The sequence below is a fragment of the Conger conger genome, chromosome 5 (assembly GCF_963514075.1).
Source record: "Conger conger chromosome 5, fConCon1.1, whole genome shotgun sequence".
Classification (NCBI taxonomy): Eukaryota; Metazoa; Chordata; class Actinopteri; order Anguilliformes; family Congridae; genus Conger; species Conger conger.
The window spans coordinates 12,233,858-12,257,277 of NC_083764.1; the positions used below are offsets into that span (position 1 = coordinate 12,233,858).

General features: G+C 52.1%; 1 protein-coding gene across 1 annotated transcript in view; it reads left to right on the top strand.

The window, feature by feature from the left end:
• LOC133129352 (afadin-like) overlaps positions 1–23,420 on the top strand; it is a 116,172-nt gene that overhangs the window by 24,855 nt on the left and 67,897 nt on the right. The window contains 2 exon segments of the mRNA XM_061243369.1: positions 21,376–21,571; positions 22,660–22,769. Of these exon segments, the coding sequence (XP_061099353.1) occupies positions 21,376–21,571; positions 22,660–22,769 (306 nt within the window).

The following is a 23,420-nucleotide window of genomic DNA, read 5'->3' on the forward strand; positions in this document are numbered from 1 at the left end:
CGGATCTGGACTAACCGATGGTACGTGTCGCCCGTCCCGTCGCTGTGATGTCATCCGTCAGTTTGGAGAGAGGGGGAGGCTCGGCGCCTCTGGGATTTGATCCCGGATTAGGGGCCGCGTCACTGCACTGGAAAGCAGCGCTTCGTCAGCGGAAGCTGCCTGGCGGCCAGCGCTGCTGCTTTCATTACCTTCCTAGATCCCTGCTCAGATCGCTCTTTACTCCCCTTCCCCGCAATTCTGTTTAAAATACACGAAGGCAAAAGAAATTCCCCAGGCGCCCGAATATTCAAATGCCCTTTCTTTGCAATTCCATTTGCACCCGAAATTACACGAGATTTAATTTTCTGCGTGGACCTGCCATTTTAAATATGGAGCTTTCCTCTATGAGAAGAGCTGCTTGGAACTTCTTCCCTTTTGATTTTATCCTGTTTGAAGTCTCGGTTATCCTTACTCTGATGGTAGGGAATTATGAACGGCCTGCTAATCAGTACCAATCAAAATCTTAAAGACTTTAGCGTAGCATGAGTATAATCTGGACCAGTGCCCGATTGGTGCAGAGATTCTCGCAGAGGCCTGTCTGGAGGGACTAAGTGCTTGTGTGGCCTCGGTGTGATGTCACCCCAACCTCCCTGAAAAGCCCGGGCCAGCGGCTTTTGTGTGTGTGTGTGTGTGTGTGTGTGTGTGTGTGTGTGTGTGTGCGCCTGTTTGTATATTTTTGTGTGTGTTGCTTTTGGAACTGTGAGCAGTGGCAGCAGTGGTTTCCAGGTTTCAGTGGTCAGGGTAGTTTAATCATTAACAGAAAGTGCAAACGCCCTTCAACAGAAAAAAAAAAAAAAAAATCCTTATTTTTGTGTGCATAGTTATGTTGCTTATGCTTGGGAAAATGCCTCCACATTCATGCAGCATATTTCTGAAGAAAGAAGCCTTTTAATGGTTAACGTGAGCGTTTTGCATGAAACGCGTTTCTATGGGAACCCTTTTTTTAAACTTAATTACACTCTTAAAAATAGAAATGCAGCAGAACCTTTGATCCCCTAAGCTGTCTTAATATGTATACACCTACTGTGTTATACTGTGAAAGAAAATGATGTAATGATAAAACTTCATGGTTGATGGAATTTTATAACTAAAAAGAAGCATAACTGTCTTCAGAGCTTGCTGTTGTGTTACCTAATTGGATGTCAGGTGGTCTTGTGCACTGTATAATTTTTGCTGCGGCTTCTTTGTAAAATCCAGTTTCTGGTTTCAGCCAGAAGTGAGGCACTGCATTAATATGCATACTGTTGGCTGTAGAACAAGCACGTTTAATTCTTTATATAGGATTATGTAAAGGTACAGTAATGTACCTCTTAAATGTCATAGAAACATGGAATGTGCATTGCTTTAAACCATTTTGGGATTAAAAATACCAGTGGCCAGGAAATGCAGTTATCTCCTATTCATTAACATTTAGCTGTACGCACTCTCGACAAGAGAAGCCCTGAACACAGAGAATGTCTGTGTCAGTGTAAAGTTATGCTGTGTAAGCGTTTCATCAAGGTAAAACTGGGTTAATGGTGAGCTCAGTAATGCTGGGTATTTGCCTGTGGATGGTAAAGACCTGGCCCTCTGGATCCGCACACATTCCTGCCATGCCTCCGCAGTCTCTCGGCGCTGATACGGGCCGAGATCGATCGCCGCCCTCGTAAAGCAGGGCCGCACGCATTCCTCCTTATCTCCAAACCTGTAATTGCATTAGATTGATTTCCCCACTGCGGCCATTTTGTGTCTAATGGACGGGCCCGCGGAGCCTTCTGGTTACCTTCAGCGCGGATTACGGGACCGCTTTATTGGTTCGCGCTGCCGTTCGTCCTCGTCTCCGCGGGGTGAAGGCGCGGTCAGGTGAAAAACGGTAGCCCGGACTCCGTTTTCTCCCGCGGACCGCCCTGCCAAACGGCCGTCTGCTTGTGCCGCTTCCCCAAGAGGCCTGATGCTTTGAGTCTGGAAACCTGAGACGGGTCAGGTGCTTTGGCAATGAGGAGAGGGAAGCTCTTTCTCTCTCTTCGCGGTTCGGTTCGTTGCCTGCGTTACGGCGTGACGGACCGGGGGAGAGGGGGATGTGCACTCGGGGGGTCGACGGACGTGAAGCAGGCAGGGGGGAGCGTTCAGTCAGAGAGCACGAGTCTGCCAGCTATCGATTTCCTACCCCGCTGCGCCCCAGGGTCGCATAGTTCAGCATGGACGTATGACCCCCCCCTGCCTGCGGTGCACAAGTTATGTGTTCCCTGGGACAAAGGTCAGAGTGCCACAGTATTTATTATGTTCAAAGTCAAAGAGGAATGCGTTTTATGCAGCACCCTTCATTAAGAGTGACTGCGTACGGCTGTGTCTGCGTGCATGGACTTTAACTTCCAGTGATAATGTGCCATTTAATTCGGATGTTTGATTTCATTAAATTTTCTTTCATTTATTTAACAGGGACAATGCAGGTCAATAATATTGCTGGAAGTTAGCGAGTTAGCCAGGAAGGCTTATTTTCATCTGTAGTCCTTGGGCTAAGCATGTTTTCCCTGTGGGAGGAAACCGGAGTTCCTGGAGGAACCCCACACAAGAGGACCTGGGCCCGCTGGGACTCAAACCCAGAACCTCCTCCTTGCGAGGCAGCTGTGCCAACCACTGTTTGTCTTCCTGTGGTGGGTTACCTTGTTTCACACTGCAGGCCGGTTTACAGGGAAGCTGCACTCGCGCCTGTTCACTGCCAGCATGTTACAGCCTTCTCTCTCTGGCTCGGCCTGCTCCCTAAAGCCTGTCCTGCCTTCTACACATCCAGGGTACCTTTCCTCCCTCTGACTGGATGGTAGCTGCTTTTGAGAGCGAGTGGACTAATAGCGACAGGTTGGCTAACTAGGTAGCTTAGCAACATAGCTACTGTAGAATAACTTCATGTCATGTTGTATACCTCCTGTCCCGCAGGTGTCTGAATCAGGGAATACCACTTCCTTGTAGACTCCTCCCGTTCTGGGAGTATTACCATCATCTTGCTACAGAGGTGGTTTGCTTCCGTATACGTAAATAAAATCGAGACCAACGGCATTCATTCGCAGCAAGTGTGATCTTTGGTAAATATACACAACGCAGAGAAAGGGAACTAATTAAAGTTCCACAACCAATAGTTTGATATAAATAAATAAGAAAATTAAAAATGGCAGTGAAGAGGTAGGCGCACCTCATCCTTGATTAGCTGAGCTGTGAACCCGTGGTTGGACCTACCGTTTCCTGTCTTGGAGGACCAGTAGTTACTGAGTGATGGAAAGTACCCTGGGCTCTCTACATCATAGGAGTGTGAGATGAGGACTATGCATGGTAGATAATTTTACTGCATACTCACTCTTAGCCTAGGAGCCCATTCCCCCCCACTATGACTGAACTAGCCGGAGGTCAGGAGACAGGCAGCTGTGGCACATTCCACCACACACAACGTAACGTCTTTATTGCCTTTAATAGACAGCAGCATCAATCTAACTGGCTGTAAAATAAATCTCTCCGTATTACAACAAGTATGGGGCATTCCCCTAAAGAGAGACCGTTCCTACCGAGCCTTGTGTTTGTGTAGACTGCAGCGGTGAAGTTATTAAAGCACTTACTTCACAAAGATATAATCTTGTATAAGCTGTTAGGACTGCAAAGATACACACGCACGCACACACGCACTCTCTATCCCTTTCACACGCGCACATTCGCATGCGCACGAATGTTCACTATAGCTATCTATAGCCTAAAAAGGCGTTCTTGCTCACCTTAAAGAAAATGTATTTTAAAGATCTATTTATTTATAGGAAATTATTTGAAGATGCACCCTGACAGAGCACCGCTAGCTTCCGCGATATGACTAATGTAGACATTTCTGAAACTGATATTTCGGGGTGCGGGGAGGGCGGGATGTTTTTGAAGGGCTGGGAGTCAATTTAACCGATGTCAAATGAGGATCCATGTCGCCGTGTGAGAAGGATATTATTCAGAGGGGAACGGAAAACTGACAGACGTTTTATTTGATCGAATTACACGCCCACCGGTACCCGATGGCATGTGTGTGGCATGGAAATTACTATAAACACAGTCAATACAATTTAGTTAATTTTATGGAATGTATACTTTGACATGTTCATACTGTATGGCTATGAAGAATTGACTGCATTTGAGGAAAAACATCAATTTGATTTCTGAATGGAAGACGCAGGGTGCACATTTGGGTTTGCTGGTCTTGACGGTGAGGGTGTGTAGCCGGGGCGTTATGGGCCAGCTTGGGGGCCTGAAGCAGGATGAATAATTCAGTGGGCAGGCTCGCTGTCTCGCGCTCTCAGGTGATTGCTGTAGGACACAGAGGTGTACAGAGTGTGGGTGTGGGCGGGTGGGGGTGACCCAGGAAGCCCAGGACTGAGGGGAGAGGGTGTGGGACGGTGTGTTTTTTATAGTAACGCAGAAACGTCCTGGGTCAGGAGCTACAGTGGAGCAATGACCAGAGCCTGGACAGGAGAGGGGAACATGTAGTGATTTCTACCTGCCTCTCTCTCGCGCAAGCGCGCACACACACACACACACACACACACACACGCATAGACACACACGCTAACCCATACACACACACACACACACACACACGCATAGACACACACGCTAACCCATACACACACACACACACACACACACAGCTGCAATGGCCAGGTCTGCACTGAAACTCTTGCCTCTGTGCCTTCTCTCGCCCATGGACGCTAAGGGATGTTGACTTTCTGAAACTTAACGATCCTCTGCACTTTCTCACACCGTGTGAACTATGTGCTTCTCTGGAACCAAGGTCTTTTGCAAGGTTTGATACATTGCCATTGTACTGTCAATTGTCAATTCACCCAAGCTATTCAGCACACACAGTCGCATACTGTTTATTGTTCTTTTACTGCCTGGACCATATTCCCATATCTTTCATTGTGCATTTTTGTCAAGTGGAATTAGTCTTCCCGCCTTTTCGATGTGAATTCTGCCAGATATTCTCTGGCTTGTGTCTGGCAGCCTAACCCTTCTACAGACTGCTGGCCTTACTGGTGGAGCACTTTCAACACTTTCTCAAACCCACACAAAACTCTTTGATATGCATATTTGAGTGAATACCTATTCCGCAATACTAACGAAACATTCCAGACTAAAACATGAAACCTAGTTTGACTCACTTGCTGGAATTCAATAACATTCATTGTCATTATGATTAAGATAAGATACTTTAGTTAACCCCATGGGGTAATTTGTCTTCTGCATTTGACCAATTCTAGTTACTTAGGAGCAGTGGGCAGCTACAGTGCAGTGCCCTGGGACCAACTCTCTCTGAGGCCAGTGCTCTGGTCAAGGGCAATGGCAGGAGCTCGCCTAACCTGACATGCATGTCTAAGTTAATGGTAAGTGTTTGTGTGCTCTGGAGTGATCGGCACACGCTAACACGGCCAAGGCACGCATGCTCATGGCGTGAACAGCGTCCCAATTAGCAGGTGTGCTCCTAAATCATTTTTACAGTTGGCGCACGTCAACTTTCAGGTGCAACTGCTCCTAGAAAGGGAGCGACTGTAGAGCCCTGCCTTGCTGCAGGTGCGTTGTGCGTCTCCCCCGTCTGCCGGCTGCAGATTCGACTCGACCGGCGGTCACCTTGCGTTACGGGCCGAGCTCCTGACGGCTCGGAGCGTTCGCGCCTGAAACTCGGGACACGCGGCCGCTGAGTCACCCGTCACCTTCAGCGGCCGACGCCCCGGTGTCGCCGTGAGTCACCGTCACGTGACCGCCCCCGCGACGCCGCTGTCGCCCGGCCGCTCCCCTGCCAAAACAATCAGTGCGGAAAAAGCCGACCCGCAGTGCTTCGCGACAGGAAGGCGGAACGGGTCGGACCGGAATCGGAGTGAGGCTCCGGTTTGAAATGTGAGGTTTCCTCCGGGGGGCAGCAGCACGACTCTTTCTCAGCCTCTGAGGCGCGCCAAGCGGGCACCGCCTCCGTTTCTGCTGCAAGTGCGGAGACGGAAAGGCTGCGATACTGCGAGGGTTGGCCAAAGGGCAGGACCTCCAGCGAACGGAGGCTTAGCATGCTGTACGTGTGTGTGTGTGTACAGTGGCCCTCATGGCAACAGAGAAGAAAAAGAAGGGACTTGGGCGTACAAATCCGTACGGAGATCTGGTTTCTGCCCCGAGTCGGGTTTCAGGCCTGGGTGTCCATGTCCCCCAGTCAGGGTGGAGGGTCTCGCCCGCTGTCGGCCAATGGGAGCCCGCGAGCTTACCTGCGGTAACCCGACACCCCCTCTTCCTGCTCAGGGGACGGAACGTGCGCGCGCGCTGCTGTTCGTCAGTGTTGCCGTGTGTTCCGCACAAGCCTCTGCGGACCCAGCCATCGTCCCCGGGAAGGGAAACGGCGAACAGCTGGTTATTAAGCCGCACACGGGCGCCACTTTTACAGGAAATCTGCCGTGACGGGGCAGGACAGCTCAACGCGCCGGGCAAGTGCGGGCAGGGTTCACAACAGACCCGACTTTTGCCATTGTCTATATATAGCCAGTGGTACGGATGACCGGCTATCTTGAAAAATAGGTTACGATGCTTCCCAGCTATGAGTGGTGTGCGCAAGCTGTTGAGTCAGAGTATCAGTCTGGAAATAAAATTCTTAAATGATTGATTACCATGAAAGCTTTCTCTGAAAATATGAATTCTTTTTTTTTTATTTTTTTATTTTTTTATTTTTTTTGCCGGCTGTTTTGTGCACCCCACCCAACTCTAAAGGCGGCTATCTGATTCTGAGGTCATATTAGCACAATGCAAAATCTCACCCTCTTCCGGTAACTGGAAATACCAACTCGGTTGTGGAGCAGAACATGACCCTCTGAGAACTATGACAAGCAGCTGTTTATGTGGTGTGTGATTTCCAGTGATCCCAGTCTGATAAAGCTGAACATCCTGGGATGGTTTTTCTTGGCCAGGAGGAGGAACGGGGTATTGGCTCTCCCAACTGGTGTCACAGCCCATACGGGGGAAGACATATATTTTTCTTGGAAGTGGAGTGTTTGCAGTGGAGTTTGGGGTTCCTCGCTGGCTTCAGAACGACTGCTGGTCTCTGAATATTAGAGCCTTTGTGAATGCGTTGCTGTTTACTTTTATGAGAGGTTACTGCTTGGTCGCTGTTGCCAGAGAGCTGCGGTGTTGGATGTTACCCACCCCCCCGCCCCGCCCCAGGCTGGGTTAGATGTTGTGAGTAGAGGTCGTAAAAACATATACATTAGAGGGGAAAACCCTCAGGGCGGGGGAGCAGGGGGTACAGGAGTGGGTGGTTGCCCTCCCTGTGCGCCACTTTTTAATGAGACTGAGTGGAAATTGAGGTTTCCTGCAGGCAATCAAAAGGTCAAGTGTGAAGCTTCCTCCTAAACTACCAAACTGCTTCCAGACCCTGGGCCCTCCCCCACCTTCCTCCTCCTCCTCCTCCTCCCACCACCTGCACATTCACCGAATTCCACCGTGCCCAAATAAACGGCCGGACACCGGATTGGGACCCAGTGAAATGCTAACTGAGATATAACTGATCATGCACCCCACAGAGATGGAAGTTATGCTCTATGTGTATTGTCGTGCAAGACGTGCTGGGTCTTGGTAGATAATGAATTGAAGGCAGCTGTTGGCGGTTTCGAACCCGTACACCCACCTGCTTCTTATAAGCCCAAAATTAGCCGAAACTACTGTGCAGCTGAAGTGTTGTATCCCTTTCTGCATTCAATTTGTATGATCCTAAGACAAATCCATTCTCACAGCGTTGCTGCCATATGCTATAACATTGATTAACCGTTCCTGTAACATTGGGGGGGACATTTTGTGCTTGCTGGGTCAGCCCTGTGCATGGAGGAGGCCGTACTTTCCGGGTTGGTTTCAGAGAGACGAGGCGCCGGTCTATTGTAATTCCCCTTCAGTGGGGAAGGACACGGGCGTGCGCGGATTCGACGGCGGCGCGTCCTCCCGGGGCCCCGGGGGCTTAGCGGAGGGCCCCGCACGGGGGGGCTCGTCCGGGATGAAATACTGCTGACGACGGCTCACACCGCTCCCGCGGTCCTAATAACGGCGAGACCCTCCGAGACCTCTCCCATCCCCGCTGACACGCTGCCCTGATGGATCTGGTTCTGGGGCGCGCCGGCGCACTTTAATAACCGCCGCCCTGACGGGCTGTCCTCCAGAGCGCCTCGAGGTCACACCCCCCCGGGAGAGATGCTGACTGCGTCTTTCCGCAGAAAGTGTCTCTATCTGCTCCTCGGAGAAGACCGTGTGTCTGAATTGGGTTTGGAGGGTTTAAAAAAAAATAGTTTTTTTTTTTTTTGAAGTAAGTTAGAAATGAATAAATCTTAAAAATAGAATTTCTTTGCGGGAGACTGTGTTAGTCATCTGAGTAGCTGGAGGTAGGCTTTGTCGGGGTGTAACCGATATGCGCTGATACACATACAGCATTTGTCTTGCCTATCTGTGTCATGTACTCACACGCGCACACACACGCATGCAGTCATGCACATGCACATACACACACACACACACACACACACACACATATGTGCAGACACACACACACGCAGTCACATACACATGCAGTCACACACATACACATACACACACACACACACACACACACACATGTGCAGACACACACGCAGTCACATACATGTACTCACACACACACACACATGCAGTCACACACACACACACACACACACACACACACATACACACACACACACACACACTCACACGCACATGCACACACACATGCAGTCATGCACATACACACACACACACACACACACACACATGTGCAGACACACACACGCAGTCACATACATATACACACACACACATGCAGTCACACATAACGTGGTAGTTTGAAGGTACAGTGAAGGGCACAGACTCGGGACGTGGAGGTGAGAATCCGTCAGGATCACGGGGCCACGTCTTCCCCAGAGGACAGCGAGAGATGTCCTGGCCGCAGGCATGTAATTCAGAACTGTCCTCACACTGTATGTATATATGAACGTGTGTGTGGCGCCACACACTGTGTCCAGCAGCGTCTCTGCAGTGCTGTTCCTCTCCTCCCTCTCTGCTGAAGCTGCAGGCGAGCGTGGCACGGTGAAATAGCACCAAACCCAGATGGGAAGTGGAGTTGTGGGCGGTGACGCTAAATCTTTCTGAAACATTTCAGAGTTTAATTATAACTCCTTTAATCATGCTTTACAGGCTGGTAAGTGGTGATCTCCAGGCGGTAAGAGAGAATTATACTGTGACTTACAGCCTCTGGTCCTTACTCCTCTGTGTGTCTGTGTGTCTGTGTGTCTGTGTGTCTGTGTGTCTGTGTGTCTGTGTGTCTGTGTGTCTGTGTGTCTGTGTGTGTGTTCCCCTGTGAGTTTGTGCACATGCATTTGTGTGTGTATGTGGTGTGTGCACGCATGTGTTTATGCATACGCGTGTGTCCGTCTCTATGTCTGTATGTGTGTGCGTGTGTATACATGTGGTGTGTGTGTGTTATGTTTGTGCACTCCCCTGTGTGTGTGTGTGTGTGTGTGTGTGTGTGTGTGTGTGTGTGTGTGTGTGTGTGTACACATGTGGTATGGGTGTGTGTGCACTTCCCTGTGTGTGTGTGTATGTGTGTGTGTGTGTGTGTACACGTACACGTGTGGTATGGGTGTGTGCGCACTCCCCTATGTGTGTGTGCGTGCACACTAATCCCCACAGAGCCCGGTCTCCTCTGCCTGTGAGAGTATGGGAACAGAAGTGCTGATGTGTAGAGCCCTGCTGTGTGTGCAGAATGTCTAAATGAGCATATTTATCCCTGCCTGATGAGATGCAAAACCCAAGAAAGCTCTTCACTCTCCCCTCTAGAAGAGCCGAGAAGAGCATACAAGCTTCGTCCTTAGTGTGGGCAAGCACAAGTCCAGGCTGTGCTTTATGGGAGGGGAGGGGTTGCGAGTGCGAGTGTTTTACAGTGGCTTCCTCGCACACTTCCCAAACCCCATTCAAATTCAAAAAAGCTTTATTGGCATGGCGGATATAGCACTGCTTTGCCAAAGCAATCTGGGTACATTGTTTATGAAGGGGGGGGGGGGGACAGAAAAGGGGAAACTCCCGTACAATGTGGCCCTTTGAATAATAGATAAAGGTTGAGCGTAATGGTAACATGATTATTTAAATCTTGCAGCGACAGCTGCTCCCTGTTCTTGTGGCCGTGGTGGTTGGGTAGGGTCTGGACTATCAGTATTGCACAAGGCAGAGAGGCTAATTTTCCAGCAGGACGGTGAGAACACCCTCCCTAAAATGGCTATTTTTAGCGCATTATTGCGGTTTAGCTCCCGTAGACCACCCTGCGTGAGTGCATGGCTGCGTCAGAGAAGGCGTGGCCACGCCCGCCGTCGATGAATAGGAGCGGCTTGTTCCATGGTCGTCGTGACTAATAAGCGCATCGTAAATCAAGAACATCCAGTCATTCACCGTCAGCCTGATGATCATTTCTTGCTCGAAGGTCACCAGAGGCTACAAAAAGGACACTATCTTTGCAACTTTCACATATTTACATTTCGTAACATTTGCTTAGCGGCGTATCAGCTGAGCCAGTATCCACCTCCCTTCGCGTTCCCGCTAGCACAAATGTCCTCACGATGTCAGTGGAATGTGTAGTCCGTGTTACAACATCGGCACTTGCACGGCGGCAGCGTTGTGAGGACATTTTGTGTTAACTAGGACGGGGCTGTCCTGCCCAGTGTTTGCAGGTCGATTGGCAGACCCTTCGCTTTGTCTCGGGGCTGGCGTTCGCCCCGCTTTATTGCCCCGTCGACGGCGGCTCCTTCGCCGCTGTGTGTTTAAGCGTCTCCGTGGAAACGGCCGCTGGCCGCGCGGCGCGGAGGCCCCGGTCCGCTGCGAGGCTCTTCAGGGTGACCCGCATTCCTGCGCTCGCTCTTGTGTGAAACGTGGGCCTTGGGAACCCGCCGGTTATTACTCTTTAAACCCTCTGCCCCGCTGCTTTGTGTGCCGGAATGTGTGCGCTCCCCCCCCCCCCCCCCAACCCCGAAACTACAGGCCCTGTCCCTGCCGAGGGAGGGGGGGGGGAGGGGTGCATGCGGCGGGCAACAAGTGTTCCCTCTTGAATGAAGGCTTTGTCTGGCCTGCCCAGCCCCCAGCTGACTCCCCTTGTGTCGGGGAGGGGACTGTGTACGGAGTTTCGGCTGCTGCTAGCGTGGAGTCTCTTGGGGAAAAACAGTTGGGGTTTTTTTTTTTTTTTTTTTTTTTTTTTTTCATTTTTGCATAGCGACACACTTGTCTTCACTGAGACAGATCCTGACAGCTGATTTGCTGATGATCCTGACAGGCTTAAAGACCGTACTGCAGGATCATTTTGTTTCCTCTTTCTTCCAGTCACTTACCTGGCCGAACCGGTTTGCTGATTTAAAACCCGGAATAGGTTTGACCTCGGTGAACTTATGGGTTTGATGTAAAGAGGATTCATTTCTGCATGATATGTGCTAAAGGTGCCTCCTGTTGAAAGGTTTTTGGCGTTTTGCTACCTTTGCATAATTAAGGATAGGCTTGATTAGGAAATGTTGGTCTACATTGGGTTGTTTGGTTGTCTGGCTCTTTTCATACATTTGTTTAGTGCTTTTCTTACACTTTACATGCAGCTTAAAGTGCTTATCGAGGTCTTGGAAGTGAACCTGAGCGAAAGGGAGGAACACAGTGTGCCTGAGAAACCGTCACCGGGGATGTGTTTGAGTCACTGTTGACTGAGCCTCCACGTTTGGATAATTACTCTCACACGATATGGGCTCCCATGTTTATGGTGTTAACGCCGACTCAGGTTGTATGTTACGCAAGCAACAGCCCTGCTGCGTTATAAATAATCCTGTGGACGGGAGACTGATGCATTGTGGGAGATGGGGGCTCAGCTGCCCGGCCTGTCGACGGCCTCCCTGACCGAGGGGGGACATCTGTTCCCGGCTGTCCCTTCGCCCCGTAGACGCACAGGAAAGAAGACCGCCAACCCTCGCGAGAGGTTCGCGTTTAGCCGAGAGCATCCCGGGGTTTTTTAACGGGGAAACCTTTGCCACCGCGTAATGGCATGGCGGCACCTGTCTCTAGCAAAGAGTCCCGGGGTTTTTTAACGGGGAAACCTTTGCCACCGCGTAATGGCATGGCGGCACCTGTCTCTAGCAAAGAGTCCCGGGGTTTTTTAACGGGGAAACCTTTGCCACCGCGTAATGGCATGGTGGCACCTGAGAGAGACTGGTCCCCGGGCGGTGTCTCCCTCAGCGGTCCCCGGGGCCGCTTCATCACTGTCTGCAGGGCCGGCGCATCGCCGGTTCATCTCAGGCAGCGATAATGAGGCGCGCCGATAAGCCAAGTCTGCCCATTAGCTCCTGAAAACAGGGCTGTAATCGCTGGCTGCTGACAGCTCCCGCACAGCCCGACTGTTCCCTCCTCTCCTTCTTCTCCTCCTCCTCTCCTCTCCTCTCACTCCGGTCCCTCTTAACGTGAGCCAGCTCCTTGGCTCCGCCCCTGCGAACACCCGGCCCGAATCGAGTGCAGAGGCACGTGATTGGATCTTTGCCACGGTGGGGCAGGAGGGGTTTGCTCGGCCCAAGAATCGATTCGAGGAGGAGGATGTCTTGCTAAAAGCCGCAGATTAAGAATTCAGTCCACGGCTTTCTTCCCATGTGGAATCCAGACTTTTAATTTAACTTCACCCCCGTCCCCTCCCCTCTTTCATTTTGGCAAGGAGGGAACACTGCAAAATGAGATGGGGTGGACTTCCCAAACACAAGGAGAGGCTCGCACACCCCACTCCAAACACCGCTCAGCCGGATGTGGATGGTGTGTTACTAGTCCGTTTAACCCCTTTAAGGTGTCCCATCGTGAATATGTGATGATAATGTTCCTAACCGAAGATGCTGACGTAACCATCACTACTGGCATTTGAAAGCAACAGAGTTCTAGAACACTGACTTCGACCTTTGAACATTCCAAAGAATACCTCCTCTTCAAATGTTCTCTCTCAACGTTGCCGCAATGTAGCGGCAATGTTATAACCTTGAGGAAGCATTCCAGTAGCGTTGTGAGAACATTTTGTCTTGGTGCCTCTGGAGGAGCACTGGGGCCCACACCTCCTGTTGCGCCCCTCAGTCTGAGCCCCAGACTCCAGACCCTAATCCCCAGGGAGCACAAACACACTTAATCAGATTTGCCTGTTTACTCCGGGGCCGGGTGGGAAGTGCGGGATCCCGGTTCTTGCGTCAGCCCGCGGCGGTGTTTACGCGGTGCTGGAGGTCGGCGTGGTCGAGCTGCGGTCAGATGTTTCCGGGTTCTTCCGCCGCTCAGGGCAGCGGTTGCAGCAGCAGCAGCTGCTGAGGCGGTCGGAGTGGAGAAGCGGAACCACGCCAAACATGCAGCGACCTGACAGATGGACCCTCCGCACGGGGTGTGTTCAGCCACACAGGACAGAGCTGCTCAGTCCCAGTACAGAGTATTTACAGACACACACGCATATGCACATATACACACAGACATGTGCACACACATGCACATGTACACAAGCAAGCGCACACACAGCAATTATTGTTGCCCTCATGGGCAGATGATTCATTGTCGGGGTGGTATTGGCAGGAAGAGGGCAGGTGGTATGGGGGTGTGTTGAGTGTGGATCATCGGACAGGGAGGTGGGCAGAGCCTGTGATTGAGTGGGGAGAAGCCTGATTTTAATGGCTTAAGAGATTCTCACAATGATTAACTGTGTTTAATTAGTCCGTGATCCCAGTACCCTCGCATTCGGTGAGTAATGAGATTATGGAAACGTAGCATATGGAGGTGGACAGAGTGTCCTGTGAGTGTGAGTTCAGTGCACATTTTAAATCTGTTTGAGGGAGAACGTTGCTAGAACAAGGCCGTGTTCCAGCGCAGTTGTCTGAGTGAAGGTGATGGAGTGCACTGGGAGCCCTGGTGTAGGTGTAGACCCGGCCGCTGCGTGTTCAACCTCTATCTGCGCATGTGTGAGATGTTAAGCGTCTCCTCTTTGGGAGCGTTTGCAGTAGATTTGGGGGGTGCGTGCGTGTGTAGGAGCTTTTGTCTGTGTCTGTGTCTGTGTCTGTGTCTGTGTCTGTGTCTGTGTCTGTGTCTGTGTCTGTGTCTGTGTCTGTGTCTGTGTCTGTAGGAGATGGACCCAGGGCTACAGCGCGTTCATAGCCGGCAGATACCCGGCCGTGTGCCTCTATTTTGGGCGGCTGACTCGGGGCGAAACTCGGGCGTCATTGTCAGTCACATGGTCAGACTGCCAGACTCGCTTTAATCCACAGGCTCCCCGCCCGTTAAACAAAGCCACAAAGCCGTGAAGGAATGATACTTTAACACGCACTTGGAAAGTACCAGAGTGTCTTCCTTCTTCATAAAGACAAGCGTTCTACGGCACAAAAGCCATTGAACAGAGTAGTCATTCCCTCCCTCCACAACGCCAGGAGGGTTTCAGTGGGGGGGGGTGTGGTGATGTCACTACGGCTGCTGCTTTAGCAATGCAGAAGTGTGTGTGTGAGTCAGAGACAAGGGTATTGGGCATTGTGGCTAACCTTTCTGACGGTTTTAATCCCACCGCCACCCTCCTGGGAAGCATAAAGCCTGGTCTGATTTCCCAGGGGTTGCTTGGGAGCCGAACGGCATCTCTCTAAACCCCTCTCCCCGGAGCCTGCATCAGACGGCCGGGCCCTTGACCCGCACGACCTCGGGGACACATTTGGGGACGCGCCGGCCCCCGACTTTCAAATCAACCGAGTCATATCCCCGCGTTCCGGTTTAATTGAGTTTGATTAATTCGTCCTCCGAGCTCGGTTACCTCCGAGCGAGGCACGTTCATATCGACGTGATGATCTGTGAAACGGGCTCTGGGGAACGTCGCCTTGCGTGACGACGGTCCGCGGCGAGTAAACGCGGCAGGTTTAACGCGCTGTCGATCGGGAAGGCAAACGCCGGAGCGAACTCCAGAAATGAGGTTTGCCTCACCGTCGGTGAGACGGAGAGGCGAACGAGGCCGGTTTGGTTTCGGGGAGAAACGGGTTCAGGCAGAGTTTAGCATTAATCATCGCTAATCTTGGCGTCTTCCGCATCTCACAGTGTGGGAGCACTAGTGGTGTGTTTGCCTTCCGTGTCCTGGTACAGCACCTGGGGAAAGGCTGATTAAGTGTTATGGTGCATTAGCATTAGCTGCCTTGTACAGCACGGAGGGATAGGCTAATGCAGTGTTGAGGTCCATTAGCTGCCTTGTACAGCATAGATGGAAGGGCTAATGATGTGCTCTGGGCATTAGCATTAGCTGCGGGATAGGCTAATTAAGGTACTTAAACAGTCTTATTGTAAGAGCAATAAGGGTTGGCATGGCACGTAACGTGATGCCGTGGTCCTCTTTCCGGCCTGATCAGAACATGGCCTCCCGCAATGCTCTGTGCCTGACCAGGTTGCCCAGCTTCCCGCGTATTGGGGTTTTGTCGGTGCGGACTTGCTTTCCCAGAATGCCGTGCTTTGTTCGCTCAGAGACTGTTGGAGCAGAAGCGAGGGTCTTACCTGTTCCTGACCAAATAGCCGCTAGAGTTAAACCGCTGGGTGCAGCACTGGATAAACAGCAGGTGCTTCAGCCGGAGGCTGACCCCAGGCCTCTATTTACACTGCCCGCTGTCTCAGAATGTGTCCCGTGCCAAAAACATCATCCGCCGTTGCACCTTGCACTTTTAAGCGAGGCCCGCACTTGGTGTACAGAAACGGTCTCTTGCATCTCCCCACACTGTTGTGGATTTTGTTTACCTGTGGGCAGCTGATGTCATTTGCTTCGCATGCCCCTATCTTTCTGATCTCCATCTGTTTGGAGTAGTCACAGATTCCCTGAGCTGGACTTTTGGCAAAGGTTTCTGAGACGTCAGCCAACGGTGCTGTGGGATGCCCTACATCGGGGCTGCCCAGCCCTGTTCCTGGAGATGTCGGTTTTCGCTTCAACCTGGAAAAAAAGCACAGCTCATTCAACAGCTAAAGATCTCATTGAGCTGCTAATTAGCTGAATCAGGTGAGCCATATTAAGATTGGAATGTAAGCCTACAGGACCGTAGATCTCCAGGAACAGGGCTCTGTCGATAGCACGGTTGTCTAAGCAAATATGTCCTGAGTTTGAATCCCAACTTGGGCCTTTCTATGTGCATGTTTGCGTGTTCTCCCCGTGCCTGTGTGGGTTTTCTCTGGGTTCTCCGGGTTCCTCTCACAGTCCAATCCAAAGGCCTGCAGGTTAGGCTACTGGGGGGGGCAATGAACAGGGCTTTGCTGGAAACGAGTATGTGTGCTCAACCGACCCACCCTGTACAAATGGAGGTTAAATTGTAAAATTGAATTTAGGCCCAGGTGGTGGGTGGAGGGGTCCAGGTCAGAGGAGCGTGTTCGAGGGGGAGGCCCAGTATCCGCAGGGCCGGTCTGTTCCAGGGAGGTGGAGGAATGCGCTCGTTCCGCCAAGCCTCTCCTCTGAGCGCTTGCAGCTGGAGGTTCGGGGAGGGGGACGGGGTGGGAGGACGTGCGGAGGCCAGGGGCCATCCCCGGTCAGACCGCGTCCCGCCGTTTGTTTACAGCCGGCCGTGTTCACAGGCTTTAAGGGCCCTGTTTAGAGAGTCTGTCACTGGCTCTTCACTGCGTAAACTCTGTCGTGTGGGTTTGAGTGGCTGTATTAGGGGAGGGCTGCATTGTGTGGCGAAGGCCCCGGAAGGGCTCGGTCTGTGCCTGTAGATCCTCACCAAGAGCTTCGCTTTGTGCCATCGTTTCCTGGATAGAGCTGCTGAGACCAAGTCCAAGCTAATGACCGGGAGTCTCATCAAAGTGTTTGAAACTGTCACTCTCAATGGCAGTAATTGATATTCATATGCATGTTTTTAAGTGCTTTCTTGTCCCATCTTTCACTGTCACTACGAGAATGTATTCGTATGCCTGTGTATGTACACGTGCGTCTCATATACATGCATACATATGTACGTACATGCATACAGTATGTGCCTTGTATGCGCTTGTGTGTCTGTTGCTAAGGGTGGCAGTAGGCTGTGACAGTGAGGAGGTGATGTCATTCACAGCACTTCCTGCTCATGCAAAGCAGAGTCACCGCCCCTCCCTGGCCCTGCTCCAGCTGCAGTCTGTGCTCCCTCTCTTAACCCTTCCCAGGCCTCCTCCAGTCTGCGCTCCCTCTCTTAACCCTTCCCAGCCCTGCTCCAGCTACACCCTGCGTTTCCTCTGTTAACCCTCCCCAGCCCTGATCCAGCTGCACCCTGTGTTTCCGCTGTTACCCTTCTCAGCCCTGCTCCAGCCTGTGTTTCCACTGTTAACCCTCCCCAGCCCTGCTCCCGCCTGCGTTTCCTCTGTTAACCCTCCCCAGCCCTCCTCCCGCCTGTGTTTCCTCTGTTAACCCTCCCCAGCCCTCCTCCCGCCTGTGTTTCCTCTGTTAACCCTCCCCAGCCCTGCTCCGGCTGCACCCTGTGCTCCCTCTCTTAACCCTCCCCCTCCTCCCCCAGGCCTGGGCTGGCAGCACAGGGACAGAGCGCATGAGGGGTCAGTCCGTGCAGGCAGCTTTCAGGGGGGCGGTTCAGTGTGGGTCACCTTGGCCTGGGTGCGTCCCAATACTGGAAACAATGTATCCTCCTTTCCTCCACTCGTCTTCTCCCCCCACTCTTCCGGACTGGAGACGGGGTGGTAGTGGAGCGAAGGAGGATACATTGTTTCCAGTATTGGCACGCACTCCTTGCGTAGGAGTAAAGTGTGCAAGCAGTAGGTCTGGCAAGCATGCTGTATACGGATCTTGAGTCGAATATTTAATGCAGAGTTTGTGCATTTATGGAAATGAACCGATGCTTACATTAGCTAGCTAAAATAAATTAAGAGTCAAAAGTAAATCTTTAGCCGACTGCTTTTTGGCTTTGCTTCGTGCTGAACAGTGGCAGTGGTAGTATTGTAGTGAGCGTTTGTCAGTGGAATGCAGAAGTACCTTATCCTGTCAGTTTTTTGGCTGTTTTTGAAGTACTTCGAGGCAGTACCACTGTCTTTAGTTTTGAAGGGCTTCTACTCTGTTCTGGTCTTTCTTGGTTTTCGCTTGGAGCCCAGTGCGGTCTGCTGAAATGTTCATTTCAATCGATGTTTTCATCATTGTGGTTTAATTAGGCCGTCAGTCCTGCGGGCCTCGTGCCACGCCCCCCTGCAGCCTCCGTGTCCTCTGGGCTCAGGAGCACGCAGTCGTGCGGCTGGTCACATGACCCTGTCGGCGGGGCGATTCTGGCACATGGGCTGGTCACATGACCCTGTCGCCGGGGCGATTCTGGTCACATGACCCTGTCGCCAGGGCGATTCTGGCACATGTGCTGGTCTGACCTCTGCAGCTGCTCTGGGGGAGGCTCCTGCCATTACTGCTGATTGGAGAGGAGGAGAGCTGCTCGGGCAGGGTGCCGGAGACGCAGCGTGCTCTCTCTCTTTCCCTCTCTCTCTTTCCCTTTCTCTCTCTCTCTCTCTCTAGCTCTCTCCCTCTCTCTAGCTTTTACTCTCTCTTCCCCTTTCCTTTGCTCTCGCTCTCTCCCCCTCTCTGAAGACAACCTAAGCACGCACATGACTACCCGCATGCTAAACGTTTGACCGCTGGCGTGTTGCCACACGTGTTCCCGCGCCTCGTCGCGTTCGTGCCGCCGTGCGTCCTCCCCGACGCCGCGCCGTGCCTGCGGGGAGAGGCTGCCCGTGCGTGTAATCACCGCGTCTGTCCCTGGACTCCTCGCCTTCGGGCTGGGACACGGCCTAAACCAGCCGCCTTAACGTCCCGGCCCGTGTCGGGCCTGTAAAACACACAGCGCCGCTCCCCTTTGTGGAGCCGGACGTTAATAATGTCCTCCGCACAGCGGTGGGGCTGTAACGAGCGTCTCCCTTTCACAGCGCTTTACAGCGGGGGAAGCTGGGACATTGTGCCGAACGGCCCTGTTCAGACTCCGTACACCGTGTTCCCCGCAGGTCTGTTTACACTCCAGTTAATGTTTCTGAGATTACTAATAGGCCTTTATCCCCGCCACCCCAGCGCTAGTGCAGCACGAGCAGCCAGTGTGTTCTCCGCAGTGGGCTGCGAAGTATCCCTGCCCCCCGGTGGTGGGCCACGGTACTGCACCCCAGCACGGCCAATAAAAAAAACTACTACATTTGTAATGTGCTGATCTCTGAAAGATAAACTGTGCGGTCCCTTAATAAAAAAATTAAGTCAATGTTTTTTTGAAAACTCCCATTTTAACTGCAAACAGATTTCCTTTACATTGCGCACTCGTGTCGTGTGTAGTTGGGAAGGTGCCGGCCCACTCCGCAGGACCTGTACCGTAGATGGTAGTTATTTATGATGTGGAATTTGGCATGTTCTAGTTTGTGAGCGCGTATATGGCTCGGCAGGGACTCGTGCCGGTGTCTTCCGTAAGGAGCAGCGGGCCTGTAATGTTTGAGCCGTCAGACGCTTTTTCCGCCGTCTCTCTTTAACGTCTCCCCGGGCGCACCTTGGGCTCTCGCAGCCCGGCACCATGCGAGCTTTCCAAAAACCCTCGCTGACGACTGACGTGCTTGTGCTCCTCGGTGGAGGAATGTGCAGTGTGTTCGCCAGGGTAGAGGGGCCATTTGAAACCAGTGTGCACCGGAGGTGGAAGGCCTTAATCCTCAAACGGCTCCTGGATTTATTTGGTTTGTTTTCGCTGCCGTTGCTGTGCTGTAATGGAGAATGGGAGTGATCGTATAGGGTTGCCGTATGTATGTATGTGTGCGTGTCTGTGTCTGTGTCTGTGTCTCTGTGTCTGTGTCTGTGTGTGTCTGTGTCTCCTGTCTGTCTGTCTGTCTGTCTGTCTGTCTGTCTGTCTGTCTGTCTGTCTGTCTGTCTGTCTGTCTGTCTGTCTGTCTGTCTGTCTGTCTGTCTGTCTGTCTGTCTGTCTGTCTGTCTGTCTGTCTGTCTGGGTCAAGGTTCAGAGGTCGGGGCTCATGGGGGCTGGGACTGTCTGATGCAGGTACCTGCTAGATGCCCCTGCAGGATTCACAGACATTCCTGTATCCACAGTGAGGTGTGTGCTTGACTTTTTATCCCACAGGTGGGCAATTATGTCCACAGCAATGTCAGACAAACAAGCACATTTCAGAAATTGAATGTGTGTATACTGTGTGTATACTGTGTGTGTGTGTGTGTGTGTGTGTGTACTTTGTATATACTGTGTGTGTGTACGGTGCGTGTATACCAGTATACTGTGTGTGTGTGTGTGTGTGTGTGTGTGTGTGTACCAGTATACTGTGTGTGTGTGTGTGTGTATACTGTGTGTATACCAGTGTACCGTGTGTGTATACTGTGTGTATACCAGTGTACTGTGTGTGTACTGTGTGTATACTGTGTGTATACCGTGTGTATACCAGTGTACTGTGTGTATACTGTGTGTACGGTATGTGTGTATACCAGTGTACGGTGTGTGTGTAGGCAGGGGGAGCAGAGTGAAAACCTGAGCTTCAGTGCTTTAGGCCTTGCGTCCCAGGACACCAATCATGGGTCACTTAAGTTCAGCTCTTATTACGGAGAGATTCATTTGGACATTGTGGGCTGAACGTTTCACCCAGCAGTATCTGTGCTTACTGATTACTTGTGCGTGCACACACACACACCCAATAACTGCAGGAAGTGGCTCTCGTGTACAGAGGAAACACACGGTGACCCCTGACATCCATTGTTCTCCTTGGCTCTCTCACTCATTACTCCTGGCTACAGCCAATCCCCACCCTCCCTGCTGGCCCAGCAGCCAATCACATGGCGGTGATGTCACTGTCCCAGGGTGGTGTTGGCTGTGGCTGTTGATATGCTGAAAGTCTTGATGGTGTGTGTGGTGGCCTGGGATGTGTGCAGAACTGGGTCCACCCTGCTGATCCCAGACCAGTTACCAGCCACAACCACAGTGCCCCCCCCCCCCCCAGACCTTCCCTGCTGATCCCAGATCAGTCACTCTCCTAGTGATGAGATCTCTAGTGTCTCAGTGTTTCCCATATGTAGGCTTAACTTGGGCCAGCTGCCTAGGTACATTTGGAGACCTATTTTCAAAAAGCAAAACTCAAAAGTTTGCAGAATAATAGCCACAAATCACCTTCAGCATAGTTCTGTTGTCGGCTGTTGGTGGTAGCCCTCCATTTTCTCCTACTGAATTATATCTTTTTTTATTTTTATCAAGGGAATAGGCCAAGCAATAACAGCTGTGACTCCTGTGAGGTCATTTTTGTGTGTGATGCAGGGAACTCACGGCGTCCATTTTGTCTCCTCTCCCGCAGGACCTGGAGTTCCACGGCGTCATGCGCTTCTACTTCCAGGACCGCATGGCGGGGAACTTCGCCACCAAGTGCATCCGCGTGTCCAGCACCGCCACCACACAGGACGTCATCGAGACCCTCGCCGAGAAGTTCCGGCCCGACATGAGGATGCTGTCCTCGCCCAAGTACTCCCTGTACGAGGTGCACGTCAGCGGGGGTGAGTCCGCCCGGACGGTTTGGGGAGACCTCCCCAGCTGGGCCGCGGTTTGCACCGATACGGACGACACAACCGGATATTTACCCGAGCCAGCATTGTTAAACTGTTCCGCTGTAGGGGGGCTAATCTAGATCTCGGGTGAGGCTGCCCAGCCCTGTTCTTGCAGATAGGTTTTCATCTCAACCCTGATTCGGCACACCTGACTCTATTAATTAGCTACTACAGCTACTAATTGGATCTCTAGTTGTTGAATGAGGTGCACTTTGTTAAGGTTGGTGTGAAAACCTACAGTACAAGGACAGTAGATCTCCAGGAACAGGGTTGGACAGCACTGGACTGGGATATACCACTCTATTTGAGTACATGGTTCAATTCAGAATGCCTTCATGCCGCAGGGTTAAATTGCTGCTGCTGCACCAAATGACCAGTTAATGCATCCCTCCGCCCCATGGAGGCTGGGGTTCAGCTGCTCTTAAGGCCGCTCTCCCACAGAGCTGGGTCTCCGCAGAATCCGGCCGGAGGATCTCCCGGCTCCAGCTCGCTCCCTTTGATCCGGGGCCCGGAGATCAGGGCCTCTCCTTTCTTCTTCCCGGCTGGAACGACGGCTTTACGAGATTCCCTCCGTTAGCCGCAAAGGCGCGCTAATGTGTGTCGGCTCGCGTTTGTCAGAACGCTAAGCCCCTTTTCATCAAAGCCGCCAGCGAACAGGCCCATTATTTCCCTCCAAAAACTCCCTCTGCACCCCTGATATATGTACTCTCATTCTAAGCGCAAAGACCCCCATCTGTTTGATTTAATATACTGTGAACCCAAAGTGTGAGGGCTAGCTCCTGTATTTCACACTGCAAAACTGGTTCCTACACACTCTAAATCAAAATTAAGCTGTTCTTACACACTGTGGAAAAAGCTCTTCCTATGCCCTGCTTCCTCCCAGAGTGTTGCAGGGCTGTGGGAGCAGTCATCACCCTCTCGCGCTCCAGTTTGCCTGTGCCGCGTGTCAAGATGGGCGGATCACAGGGTTTACGGCGGCCATTACGGCTCCTACACGCTGTAGGTTAACTGGCGTGCTCTCCCCTCTCTGGCAGAAGAACGCAAGCTGGACCTGGACGAGAAGCCGCTGGTGGTGCAGCTGAACTGGAACAAGGACGACCGGGAGGGCCGCTTCGTGCTGAAGAACGAGAACGACATCGTACCCAAGGTGCGCCCGCCCCCCCCCCCGGCCCCCGTTTCCCTCGAGCCTGCCCCCACCGGGGGCCCCCTTCAGTCACCTGAACCTCGTCTGTACCCTGACAATCATTCAAGTTGTAAACCCTACAGAAACCCTCTCAGTCTACAATTTTCAGGTTGACACATCGAAATTAAATCTGCTTTTTATACTGACTACTGCAGTTTATGTAACATGTGCAGTGTCTAATCACTGATGTCAATGAAAAGAAAGTATATTGTTCATAGTGAGTGTTCCTTTTATGTGCCATCGTGAAACCCAACTCTCAAGCTTCTCTTTAGCACCTGTGATTTAAAGGGCTCTAAACTCTCTGCCTCCCTCACTGGGGTTCAAAGGCAGGGGAGCTGCTTGTGAGTTTCCGGTTGGCTGGCTGAAAGCTCTTTTGCCCCCCCCCCCCCCCCCCCCCCCCCCCCCCCCCTCCCCATCCCTGAAGGGGGGGGACCGTAAAACACCGGCTTGTCACGACTTAACCCCCCGCGTGGTCTGCAGGCCTCACCCTACGCCTTATCGACTCTGGAAACACCTCCAGGTTTATTTGTTTAGCCCTAGCCCTGCGGGGGGGGACAGCTCTGAAAGGGTTTAGCGCACCCGGGGTTCCCAGCATGCCGTGCGCCAGGCCCCCAG